Source organism: Phyllobates terribilis, unplaced genomic scaffold (assembly GCF_046119375.1).
Source record: "Phyllobates terribilis strain yellow unplaced genomic scaffold, ASM4611937v1 Scaffold_5__5_contigs__length_657084704, whole genome shotgun sequence".
Taxonomy (NCBI): domain Eukaryota; kingdom Metazoa; phylum Chordata; class Amphibia; order Anura; family Dendrobatidae; genus Phyllobates; species Phyllobates terribilis.
Window position 1 is genome coordinate 170,115,908 of NW_027362765.1, and position 13,917 is coordinate 170,129,824.

The 13,917-nt window shown below is 43.5% G+C and overlaps 1 protein-coding gene across 1 annotated transcript in view; it reads right to left on the minus strand.

Annotated features, from left to right (window-relative positions):
- The window catches only part of ERBB2 (erb-b2 receptor tyrosine kinase 2), a 120,020-nt gene that overhangs the window by 46,812 nt on the left and 59,291 nt on the right, over positions 1 to 13,917 (minus strand). The window contains exon 2 of the mRNA XM_073683404.1: positions 4,029 to 4,180. Coding sequence (XP_073539505.1) covers positions 4,029 to 4,180 — 152 coding nt within the window. The remainder of the gene's footprint in view (positions 1 to 4,028; positions 4,181 to 13,917) is intronic.

Consider the following 13,917-nt stretch of genomic DNA (forward strand, 5'->3'; position numbering starts at 1 on the left):
TCCGAATGACGTCATTCAGATGAAACCCCCCAGGTATCCATTCACTATAATAAGGCAACCAAGTTACTCTGGACTCAGTCTGGGATCTGTCTTTCTTTTCAGAGGCGCACAAAACTGTGGCCGACTGCGCTTTTATGCACACTTAAGAAGACAGACACTGCCGGATCATAGGCCAGACAGAGTCCAAAGTGTCTCTATCTGCCTCATTATAGGGAATCTTCCACCGGGGGTTCCGTCTGAATCAAGAGGGCAGCACGGTGGCTCAGTGCTGGGGTCCTGGGTTCAAATCCCACAAAGGACAACATCTGCAAGGAGTTTGTATGTTCTCTGCTTGTTTGCATGGGTTTCCTCCGGGTTCTCCGGTTTCCTCCCACACGCCAAAGACATACTGATAGGGAATTTAGATTGTGAGCCCCAATGGTGACAGTGCCCATAATGTGTGCAAAGCGCTGTGGAATTAATGGCCCTATATAAGTGAGTAAAATAAAAAAAAATAATAATAATCACGTATTTCAGAGATTTACATGGAAACCCCAGTTTAAGCGCTCAGCGTAGGCAGAATGAACAAATCAACAGCAGGTCAAGAATTGGTTTTATTTATTTTTTACGCCGTTCCTCGTGCAGTATAAGGGATTAGACGACTTTATTCTTCGGGTCAGTGCGATTACATCGATAGCAGATTTATTTATTTTTCATGTTTGGCTGCTATCATACACTAAAAAAATCACACTAAAAAATGGTGGGGGTTTTTTTGCAAAAACAAGCTATAATTTTTCTATTTTCTTTATTTCTGAGTCCTGTGTGGTCTTGTTTTTTACGGGAAGAATTTAAGTTTTTATTGGTACCATTTTCGGGCACATGACATTTTTTGATCACTTTCTATTCTGATTTTTGGAAGGCAGAGAGAACAAAAACTAGCAATTCAGGGTTTGTTTGTTTGGTTTTTTTCCAATGCCGCTCACCGTGTGCTCAAAGTGATAAGACAACTTTATTCTTTGGGTCGGTGCGATTACAGTGATACCACATTTATATAATTTTTTTATGTTTTGCCGCTATTACACAATAAAAACAATTTTATAGAAAAAAGAATTGTTTTTGCATCTTTATATTTTGAAAGCTATAGCTTATTTATTTCTCTGCTGACAAAGCTGCATGGCGGCTTATTTTATACAAGACAAGATGAAGTTTTCAGCAATATCATTTTTATTTACATTTGACTTTTTGATCGTGTTTTATTCTATTTTTTTGGGCGATATGATAAAAAAAAAAGCATAGGTTTTATTTTAACGGTGTTCACTGAAGGGGTTAAAAAGTGTGACAGTTTTATAGATCGGGTCGTTCTGGACGTGGCGATGCCAAATATATGTACTTTTTTTTACATAAATATGTGGATTTATTGATATAATATTTTTTTCATTTTTTTTATCTTTATTTTGTGGGGGGGGGGTTAATATATTTTTACAATTTTTGTTAACTTTTTGTTTTACTTTTTTATTTTGTCCCTCTAGGTGACATTAACTTTTATTACTCTGATCGCTAGTATAATTCAATGCAATAGCATTGCTACACAGACAGAAGCCTCTTTCATTTAAGCTGAGATCTCAGCGGCGATCATGCGTCAAATATCATGAAGGGATTAATATCTCCCATAAGCTATACAATTCAATTGAAAAACAGACAAATCTTTTCAAGTGGAAAAAGAAAAATAAAGAACTAAAATAATGTGGTAGCATAAATATGCTCACCCTTAAAAGAGTTGTCCACTACTTGGATAACCCCTTCTCATTCCCAATTTTTGGCCCCGATAAAATAAAAAAGCTTATACTCCTGTGCTGGCGTCGATCCTTGCATTAGCAAAACATAGATGGGCTTGGATGTTTTTCTTTGTAAGAAAATGCTTTTGTCTTGCAACTGTATCCCACAGGCCAGACAGATGAAGAATAAGAGAGACTGCTGTCACATGCAGTACAATAACCAGTACTTGCCAGAAATTACTGCAGCTCCTTTAATGTTGCTGTAAGCCTTTTGGCAGCCTCCCAGACCAATTTCCTTCTTGTCTTTTCATCAATTTTTGAGTGACACCCAGTTCTAGGTAATGTCACTGTTGTTCCAAATTTAAGCCACTTCTTGATGACTGTCTCCACAGTGATCCATGGTATATCTAATGCTTTGGTGATTTTTTTTGTATTCTTCTCCTGACTGATAACTTTCCACAATGAAATGCCTTTGCTGTGTTGTCAGCTGTCTATGGACCATGGCTTTTGCTGTGAAATGCAGCTAAGAAAAATTCACGAAAATCCAACTAGAACAGCTAAACTTTATATGGCCTTAATCACAATCACCGTAAATGATGGCAGCTGTTCACTGACTACTATTTAACATGAGTTTATATGATTGGCTAATTCTGAACACAGCCACATCCTCAATTATAAGAGGGTGTGCACACTTATGCAATCATGTTATTTTAATTTTTATTTCCCCCTTAAAATGACTTTAGTTTGTTTCTCAATGGATTTGTACAGAATATAGGGGACATTAAAGGTGGAAACATTTCTGAAATGATTCTTATTGGTATGATTTTTTTTACATGACGAAGACCTGGCACTGGGGTGTGTAGATTTTTTATATCCACTGTATAGCAGACTATAATACATAACCCTTATATGTATGGAAATTAATGACCTGTATATAAGTCCTCAACATACCGTACGTACGATGTTTGCACCAGCCTGTAAACATGATACTAACATGAGACATGTACCAATCCTGTAAACCTGACCTTAAGGCTGTGTGCCCAATATGCGTTTTTCAAGCGTTTTTGCCGCGGAATTTCCACAGCGAAAACGCTTACAAAACGCTTGGTAATATGTGCCCCATGGTCCCCAATGATAATCCGCATGTGCTGTGCACATGCTACGGAAATTTCCGCTGCGGATTATCATTGCGGAAAAATACGCAGCATGTCCATTAATTTTGCGGACACGCAGCGTAATTGCCGCCATTGACTTGCATTAAAACGCTTCATATCCGCATCACTACATGTGCACACGCGAATATGAAGCGATTCAATGTGCGGATGGTACCCAGGCCTGGAGAAGAGGAGACTCTCATCCAGACCCGGGTACCATAGAAACTGTAAAAAAAAAGAATTTAAAATAAAAAATAAAGATTATACTCACCTTCCAATGTCGCCCGGCCTCCTCAGCGATGCGCCCGGTCTCTTGTACAGCTCGCGGTGGTGTGAGGACCTGACATAACGTCATTGAGTCATGTGACAGGTCACGCGACTGCTGACGTCGGCGGTCGCGTGACCTGTCACATGACTCAATGACGTCATCTCAGGTCCTTCACACCACCGCAAGACACCGGACGCATCGGAGAAGGAGACCGGGGGCCATCGGAAGGTGAGTATAATCTTTATTTTTTATTTTTCACCATTCTTATTCTTTTTTTTTAACTATTACTTGGTCACACTATATATGCCGGTTGCATGGATTTATATAGTGTGACCAAGTTGTCAAGCACTTTTCCAAGTGATGCTAAAATCGCTTGGAAAAGCGCTTGATAACCCGCATGCGGAAATGCATGCAAAAACGCTTGACAAACGCTTCTACCTGGCGGGAAAAACGCATGTAAAATCCACATACGTTTTTCCTGCCAGGGAGAAGCGGAAAAAATATGCAGCATTTCTGCATCGTGGGCACATAGCCTAACATACTGTATGCAAAAAGTAGCAGCCTGCCAATATGACATAACATACAGTTTGTGCACTTTTAGTGGCTCATGACCTCAGCAAATGTGTAGAAACCTGTAAGCACTTCAACATATGTCCACATGTAGAACCCTGTAAATGAGCTCTACATACAGCATATTCACATGTAACAGCCTATAAACATGACCTTGATACATGTTCACACATAAGAGTCTCTTAGCATGACCTAAGTTTGTTTCTCACTTCATAAAAATATTAACCCAGTTGACTGTAATGAATATATAGTTGCACTATTAAGAGGCCCAGTAAAACTCACCTTGAGAAAAGACACATCATCATTCTCGTTTAGGTACGTGATCTCTAAATTGCCCTGGATAACCTGACAATCCTGGTAGAGAGTCTGCAATGTCTGGTAGTGATTCTGATAGCTATAAGGGCGAAGCAGTTTCATGTCCGTTCCACTGCAGACTGTGAAATAAGATGCGAGATGAAATAATTAATATTGCTGCATTAACAACCAGGAAAAGTAATCTCAGATATTATGTCTGAGTTCGATCTATTGTCAGTGAGAACTATGCAAATTTTCAAGCCATTTTCTGGAAGAACCTAGATGAACACTTGGAAATGGATGTATCTCAAGAAAGGTAACCACAGGTACAGTGCTCATCCTTTGTGCAATCACTCTCCATTTATTTCAAAGTGATGTGTTTACAGGCACAGGTACAGGCACCTTTACATCTGCACAATTGCTACCAGAGTTAACAATTATACGCTACTGCTGGGAACAAAAAAAATGAAGGGGCAGCCCAGCTTTTTTACATTTGAGTATGGCAAATTATACTGGGATGTACCCCTAGAGCATACATGTCAAACTCTGGCCGTGGACCAAATCTGGCCGGCAGGGTGGTTTTGTTTGGCCCGCAACACCAGAACCCCTACCCCTACGTGGGGCCATTATACTGTATGGAGGACTATGTGGGGCCCATTATACTGTATGGAGGACTATGTGGGGCCCATTATTCTGTATGGAGGACTATTGGGGCCCATTATACTGTATGGAGGACTATGTGGGACCTATTATTCTATATGGAGGACTATGTGGGGCACATTATTCTGTATGGAGGACTATGTGGGGCCCATTATATTGTATACTTGTTTGCCCTCGACTTTGTCCAAGTTTTAAATTTTGGCCCTCTGTGTGTGTTATGAGTTTGACATCCCTGCTCTAGAGGACACATGCCAAATGTGGCCTGCAGGGTGGTTATATCTGGCCCACGACACCAGAACTACCACCCCTATGTGGGGCCATTATTCTGTATGGAGGACTAGGTGCAGTCCATTATTCTGTATGGATGACTATGTGGTGCACATAATACTGTATGGAGGACTATGTTGGGAGCATTATTCTGTATGGAGGACTATGTTGGGAGCATTATTCTGTATGGAGGACTATGTTGGGAGCATTATTCTGTATGGAGGAATATGTGGGGCTATTATAAAGTATACTGGTTGGCCCGCAAGTTTTTCATTTTGGCTCTGTCTGTTTTGAGTATGACATCCCTGCCCTAGAGGATGAATATAGTATTATACCCAATGAAAACACTACTACACTCTGTTTGCAGTTGGTTCGGACTGCCCAGTGTCCACTTTCACAACAAATTCTATAAGGCCTCACTCAGATATCCATGATTTTTCACATACATCACCAGTGTTTTTCATCAATGTTTGGTCAGTTTTTACCATCAGTGTTTCAACAGTAATCGTCACATATGAAATTATATATTTTGCAAAGCTTTTCCTATACATGGCAATGTTAATCATGGGCAGCACATGGACTGCACACTGATACCATTCGTGTGCTTTCTGTGATTTTCACAGACCCATAGACTTGTATGGGTGATTTTAATCCATGACACTGATAAAAGACTGACATGTCGCCGTGATTTTTTTTTCCAGACACACGATCTGCAAAAAAAACACTGACACGTGTACTGCACAGACTAAAATGGGTACAAGTTTTATCTGTGAAAACTACAGATAGAACACATACGTGAAAAACAGACATCTGAATGAGGCCTAAAGGAGTAGAGTTCACAAGACATGTATCAACACAGTGTGAAAACATAATAGTCAGAGCTTACACATCCCCTTCCCGCCCCTACTGACTACACTGAAATCTGGCTGACAGCCAAGATGGCTGCAACTTTTTGTAAACTGCTCTTTCACTTGTGTGCATATATACATATATATAGTGTGTATACACACACATATACATATTTATATCTATTTGTATGGCATACATAGATCAAAGGGCTGCAACACAACAAGCACCAGTTGCCGATGACATAAGCTTTTGTGTAGCATCCCCCTTACCGCCGTGGTCCTGCTCCAGTGTCTTCCGGCCTCCCTGCAGCAGCTGCTGGTGCACGCACCTTCCCTGTTTCTATGCTTTCTTAAAGGGGCCGCGCGCGCCGTCCTAAAAAGTCCCCGGCCAATGGCCGTAGGGCTTTCCCTATAAAAGGCACCTCCTCCAATATGGAGGTGCCTGTGCAAGGTTGTTGCTTTGTGTTACTTAGAATCATAGAATGGTAGAGTTGGAGGGGACCTCCTGGGTCATCTGGTCCAACCCCCTGCTCAAAGCAGGATTAACTAAATCATCTCAGACAGATATCTGTCCAGCCTCTGTTTGAAGACGTCCATTGAAGGGGAACTCACCACCTCTCGTGGCAGCCTATTGCACTCATTGATCACCATAACTGTCAAAAAGTTTTTTCTAATATCTAATCTGTGTCTCCTCCCATTCAGTTTCATCCCAATGCTTCTAGTCTTAGGTCTCAGCCCTCAGGTCCTCTGCAAGTTAGTCCTGTCCGCCAGTCTGATCTTCAGCCCAGTCCGCCAGTCTGACTTCTCTCCAGTCCGCCAGTCTGTCTATGGGCTCTACCCACCTGCTTACCTGGAAGCACCTGCCTGTTACCTGCCGTGCCCGCCTGCCTGCTTACCTGGAAGCACCTGCCAGCTATCTGTTGTGCCCGCCTGCCTGCTTACCTAGAAGCACCTGCCCGCTATCTGTTGTGCCCGCCTGCCTGCTTACCTGGAAGCACCTGCCAGCTGTCTGTTGTGCCCGCCTGCCTGCTTACCTGGAAGCACCTGCCAGTTACCTGTTGTGGCCGCCTGCTTGTCTACCCGGATCACCCGTCTGCCTGCCTGCCGAGCTCATCCGCTGTACCGGTCAGTTCCTGCCTTCTGACCCGTGGGAGCCACCTGCTCTCATACAAGGTCGGTCCCAGAGTGGCACCTGGTCCCTCCGCTCGGTTCCTCCCTGGTTCACGGAGTCGACTGAGCCGCCGTGCGACCTAGGTTGGGCCGAGTAGATACTTAGTCACGCCCCTCTGGTCCTTCCTTGCACCGCAGCACAGATGTTCCAGGACCACCCGGATCCGTAACATTTTGTTTAGCACAAGACCATGTCACAGTATTCCAAGGTCTCGAAGGCACATTCCAATTTTGGACTCTGTATAATATATTGCTGAGGGTCCAGAAGCTACAGACAGCACAGACGTCCAAAATTGGGAGTCGAGTCAGGTTCCCCTTTAAAGAGGACCTGTCACTGCTCCAAACATCACTGTTTTAGTAAATAATTGTATTCGCAGGGGAAATAACAACTCAGGAGTATTGTTTGCTCGGACTCTGTGTTGTACCATTCCTCTGTTATTCCTCCTATTAGCTTACAAATAAATTAACAACTGGGCAATTCTTTTCCCTAGGGAAAAGGGTGTGTCTCTCCACAGTCTGAAACTTACAACACTGATTGGACAGTGTCAGTCTGTGAAGGGACACACCTCCTGCTAGTAACACCCAGTTGTCAATTCCTCCATAAATTTCTAATAGGAATAACAGAGCTGCAACTGACATACCATTGGTGCAACCTGTGCAGCCACAGAGACCGCCCAAGAAGTAAGGAGGCCCACAATCACCTCCAAATCAGTAAACAGCTTCTGTCAGAGAAGCATTATTGGACTGCAAAAGGCCCATTTACTGTTCTTCAACAAGAGCCCTCTTCTGTCTATGTCCGCCCGTGCAACAGAGGTACAGCACAATGCAGAGATGTTCAAGAATTGTAATTTAATGAAGAATGCAAGTATATACTAAAGCAGACAAGTAAGGAGAGCTACGGTAATTATTATTTGTTTTTAGAGCACCATTAATTCTATGGAGCTATACAAGTGATAAGGGTTTACATACAAAAAAACAAATATAAATTACAATGAAAAAACTTACAATGATAGACTGGTACAGAGGAAAGAGGACCCTGCCCTTGCGGGCTTACAGTCTACAGGGTAATGGGAGGAGAAAGTAGGTTGGGGGGTTGCAGCAGCTTTGGTGGTGGTGGAGAAAGTAGGTTGGGAGGTTGCGGCAGCTTTGGTGGTGGTGGAGAAAGTAGGTTGGGGGATTGCGGCAGCTTTGGTGGTGGTGGAGAAAGTAGGTTGGGGGATTGCGGCAGCTTTGGTGGTGGTGGAGAAAGTAGGTCGGGGGGTTGCGGCAGCTTTGTTGGTGGTGGAGAAAGCAGGTTGGGGGGTTGCGGCAGCTTTGGTGGTGGTGGAGAAAGTAGGTTGGGGGGTTGCGGCAGCTTTGGTAGTGGCGAGATGGCAACAGGGTCATGGCAGGTTGTAAGCTTTCTTGAAGAGATAGGTTTTCAAGTTCTATCTGAAGGATCTGAATGTCGTGGATAATTGGACGTGTTGGGGCACAGAATTCCAGAGGATGGTGGATGCTCGGGAGAAGTCTTGGAGGCAATTGGGTGAGTAACGTATGAGGAGAGAAGAGGGTTTTAGGAGGACCAAAGATTAAGTGTGGGGAGGTATTGAGAGATTAGTTCGGAGATACAATATATGGAGAATATAGATTATTCTAATAGGTCCTTTTTAACGGCATTGTCCACTACTTAGATACTGATGACCTATCATTAGGATAAATCATTAAACAGGTACTCCAGGGAGATTAAAATGTATTTACATCAACATAGCACCAAAAACTATAAAGACTTATATCAATATTCCTATTTTCAATTGCCACACTGTGTTATTTAGAACTACTCACTGTGACACTGTTCTGCCCCTGAGTGCTCACAGAGTGCCATCCTTACTGTGACACTATGTGTCAGCCCCCCCCCCCACACACACACACACACACACACACCGCCGACCTGATATTGATGACCTATCTGGTATTTATGACCTATGCTAAGTAGTGGACTAAGTACACCAAGCTGCCCAGTAAGTGATACATCCCTGGAATCAGGCTCACTTGCTCTATGTTATACTGCTCTCAGATTATACAGCAAAAACTGGCGACAGATTCCCTTTAAGCAATAATTCTTGAATATCAAGGTAATATTATTAGCTCTGTGTTGACCCAAAAGTTTATAACCATGTTTATATATCATGACCTCATTTTATGAGCTAGCTCGTGCTCCGACACATCAGTAATTAAGTTGAGCTGTACATGCACATAATATGTTGCTTAGAGTCACTTTGTAAATACATTGCATGATTTTAGTACTGATCCTGAGTTACACCACATGTTATAGTCCAAAGCTGCATGCACAATTCTGCTAGTTTGCTATTGGCAACAAGAGAAGTTGCTCGTCTATTAAAACCCTAAAAAAGTTAGGAAAATGATGGCGTACCCATTGATTTCTGCGGTACTAGTGTAAGATGGCCGCCGGACTTGTCCTTGAGGGGAGATATCTATCGCTAAGGTTGGTAGCTTCAGTGATGTAAAACCGGGAAACCATGCTCCAGCACACATAGTGCTGAGTGCAGCATCGGCGTCTCTGCCTCCTGCCGGGCAGAGACGCCATTCCCCTCACCGCCGCAGTCCCGGTCCGGCGTCCTCCAGCTCCCCTGCTGCTGTTGCGCGCACCGAGTGCACCTTCCCGGGCACTGTGCTTAGGGCGCGCGCTCCCTCCCTCTTAAAGGGGCCGTGCGCGCCGTCCTAAAGAGTCCCTGGCCAATGGCCGGAGGACCACTCCTATTTAAAGCACTTGCTCCAAAATGGAGGTGCCTGTGCAAGGCTGTTGTTTGTGTGCTAATACTCTCCTCAGCCCTCAGGTTCCAGTGCCCGCCAGTCTATCAGCCGTACCCGCCTGCCTGTCTATCAGCCGTGCCCGCCCGCCTATCAGCCGTGCCTGCCCGCCTGCCTGTCTATCAGCCGTGCCCACCTGCCTGTCTACCTGCCGTGCCCGCCAGCTTGCCTACCCGGATCACCTGTCAGATTACCTGCTGTGCCCGCCTGCTTGTCTACCTGGATCACCTGTCTGTCTACCTGCCGTGCCCGCCTGCTTGCCTACCCGGATTACCCGTCAGGCTACCGGCCGTGCTCATCTGCTGTACCTGTCAGCTTCAGCTATCAGTCCCGTGGGAGTCGCCTGCTCTCACACAAGGTCGGTCCCAGAGTGACACCTGGTTCACCTGCCCGTTCCCTCCTTGGTTCACGGAGTCGACTAAGCCGTCGTGTGACCAGGGTCTGTCCGGGTTGGCACTTAGTTAATCCCCCTCTGGTCCCTCCTTGCATCTCAGCACAGAGGTTCCACCACCCGGATCCGTAACACTGAGAGGGTTAATAGGGCGTATCAGGGCAAGTGCAGTTTATGAGGCCTGAATAAACTTGCCTAGGGCATTTTTTAAGAAACTGACTCCTGTGCCTACCTCAAAAGCAGCTGAGTGAGTACCAAACCCTACACTAGCCAATCCTCTAATGTGTATGGTTGCACCCAGACTTTGCTAAAATAGATGATACCAGGAACAGATGGATGGGACAGGTTAAATTTCAACGACTGACCCTTTTGTTACCTGAAAGATAAGCCAATGCCAGAGAAGTCTAGCAGCAATTTATACTGCTGTCCCCTTTGAGCACACATATAAACCCGGGTGTGCAGGCATGTGTGTGAACTGGTAAGTGTGGGACTATAGCCTTCAGTTTAATGAGTGTTCGTCCAACTGCTATTTAAGGTGCATATTGGGCTCCTTAGGTAAAAAAACACAAAATTTGAGCTTGGTTTAAAATGGTATACATGCAGCACATAAATGCATGTTTGACAATGGCCATGAATCAGAAAAACCTACAAGAAGTAAAATGAAAATAAACCCTGCTGTAAATAAATAAAAAGCAAGTGCATTTAAATAAAATAGGGTTCTTAGTAACTGTTTTTGATCAAAAATAGTATGAAAGCTATCCCACCTGCGATAAGGTGAACCGTAAAGTAGAGACTGGTGTAAAAAGTACACTTCTCATAATGCAAATTACCAGAACATCCTCTGCACAAAGCTTAAAACTGCAGGAAATACTAGAAGATTTGTGCTCTGGAGCCTGCAGAATTTTGAATGCAGCTCTTAACTATAAGAAAGGCTGTAAAATAGAATCAGAGTAAATTGGGTAATGCAATATATTTACAAAGTTTACAAAAATTTACAAATGGCTTTATACCAACTCCTGCTGGGTACCAATGTGTGGCATAAGTCTCCATCTACCGTGTTTCCCCAAAAATAATACCTACCCTGAAAATAAGCCCTAGCACGAATTTACAGTATATTTGGAATATGCTTGAAAAATAAGCCCTACTTCAAAAATAAGGCCTAGTTACAGTCAGGGCCAGCCTTAGGGGTGATCAAACTGGACAATTTCTCAGGGCCCTCTCTATTCCGAGGTTAAGACTGCTTAAGGACCTTTGGTGACATTATGGTCATGTGACCATGATGTCACCAAAGGTCCTTTAACTGTGGGAGTCTAGAGGAACTGAAGACGAGACAAGCTGGTATGTACTATGTGCAGTGTGTGTATATACATGTGTATGTATGTGCAGTGTATGTGTATACAAGTGTATGTGCAGTGTGTGTATATACATGTGTATGTATGTGCAGCGTGTGTGTATACATGTGTCATGACATGATTATATTTGAATAAATCTTGATTTTTTTTCAAGAATAAATGTAGATTGGTGTTCATGAAATAAAAAAAAATAAGACATCCCCTAAAAACAAGCCCTAATCCATCTTTCATGGCAAAAAAATAATATAAGACCCTGTCTTATTTTCAGGGAAACATGGTACCTCTAGTCTTCTTAAACAGGGGAACTGGATTACATGAATATACTTGTATGATAATGATATGTATATATTTTAATACAATTGTGAAGAATTTCTCAGACTGTGGTTTCTGGAGGGGTTAATCAAATCTGTCCTCTTCCTCTATGTATCAGCTCGTGTCCAGCACGCTGTCAGGAAACTGTGGCTTTCTCCAGGAAATATCTTTAGTGACCTATATGACATCTGCTTCACTGTGTCCCCAACAACTTCCCGCTGGCTTCCTGTATTACTGCCAAGTCACCAGCATAATGTTTCTCTAGGGATCTCGGACCCTCTCCATTGCAAACCTGAATGGCCACTATCTGTGCCAGAAATTAGTTTATAGAAATGATCTCAGAGACTTATCCTGAACAGGATGAACAACAAACATGAGCCAGATGGACTGAACGCAAAAAAATCAGTAAATCTGGTTATAACATCATGTCCTGAACAAATAAGTGATCCATGGAGAGAGGTAGAAACTTGTCCTGTAGACAGACATGCTCTATATTAGTATAGGACTTTTAGGATCCTTAGAGAGAACCTGTCACCAAGTCTAAAGTGCCCAGTTTTGCTATTGTTTAATTCCCGCTACTTTCGTTCTTTTTTTTATTTGCTTTTTTGTTAAATTCACCATACGGTTCTAGAGATATAGGCTTTTTAAATGCAGTCCTAATTTTTGTGGTCTTTACAATGGTGGCGTTGCTCACAGGATTCCCTGGGGGTATGTCTTTCGGCTGCTCTGCATAATTTCCCTGTGTGCCATGCTCTGCTGGTAAAGAACACAAAATTAGCACTAAATATTATTGGAACCATACAGCAGATAAAACAAAAAAAAAAAACAAAAGAAACAGAATACTTGTGAGCAGCAGGAATAAAAATACAGCAAAAACTGTTCCTTTTTGACCTGGTGACAAGGGTCTCTTTAAAGGATGGTCCACTTTGGGCTATGCTCTTTTGGTTAAAAGGTCCTGCTATTGTAACCCAAAGCGATCAGCTGTAGTCTCTGCAGGTACCAGACAGCAAGTTCAATTTCTCGACAGCACCACCACACCGACTGTGAAGCATTTCATTGACTCATTGTATCATCACTGAATAACCTTTTGTTTAAGTCAAGTTTCTATGTTAAATGTTTTAAAAACATGTGTTTTTTTTCATATCACATTCTGTACTTAAAAAAAAAAAAAAACATCAGAAATCTTGCAATTTTCACAGTAGTCATTGGGGCTCCTTTAGAACCATATTTTCTGTTCTTTACAGAACACTTTTCAGAAGTCTCATTATCATCACATACAGAGTATTGCAATGAGGTAACACCTCTATATACAGCTTAAGATCCACCATTCACGATAGGTGACAGTGCTCCCCACTGTCACGGCGGTAACACGCATGCCTCCTCAGCGCCGCCCTACTCTCCATGGTCAGCACGTGGCGTCTCCTCGTGTCAGGCCGTCTCGTTGAGCTACCTTCTGCAGCACTCCCCTGCACTGCTGTATCAGCATGTATTTTCCATTTGGCCTTAGGGGGTGTGGGCGGTCTCTGCAGGAATTTAATCCTGCTGTGTCCTGCAGAGATTAGGTTCCCTAGCCTATCCCGTGCCAGCAGGGTCTATATTAGGCAGCTCCTCCCACCGCTGTTTGCCCAAACATTGGTTCCTATCCTGCTAGCACCTGTTTATGCATTTCTCAGTGTTCTGTCTCCTGTTAATTGACCCAGCCTGTTTAACCGCTCAGTTTGACTTCTCCATCCTTGACTCCTGCTTTGTTTTGTGAACCGGTACTGCCTACCCTGACCTTGGACCATTTTAATAAGCTTTGACTTGCTCCCCTGTACATGCGCCTCTGACCCTCCAGTCAGCTGCTGCAGTCCCGGAGACTGCCCTGGAGTGGTACTTCGTGTCTACCGGCAGCCCAGCCTATCCTCATCATCAGAAGCCCTAGTGAAGAACCGGTAGACACTTAGTTACACCCCTCCACGGTAAGCCCGGCCCGTGGCAGAGTGGGTCCACACCCACCAGCTTTACATCCTCCCATCACAATTATCTTTTTTAGAAGCTACAATACAAAAGATAGGGTCAGATGC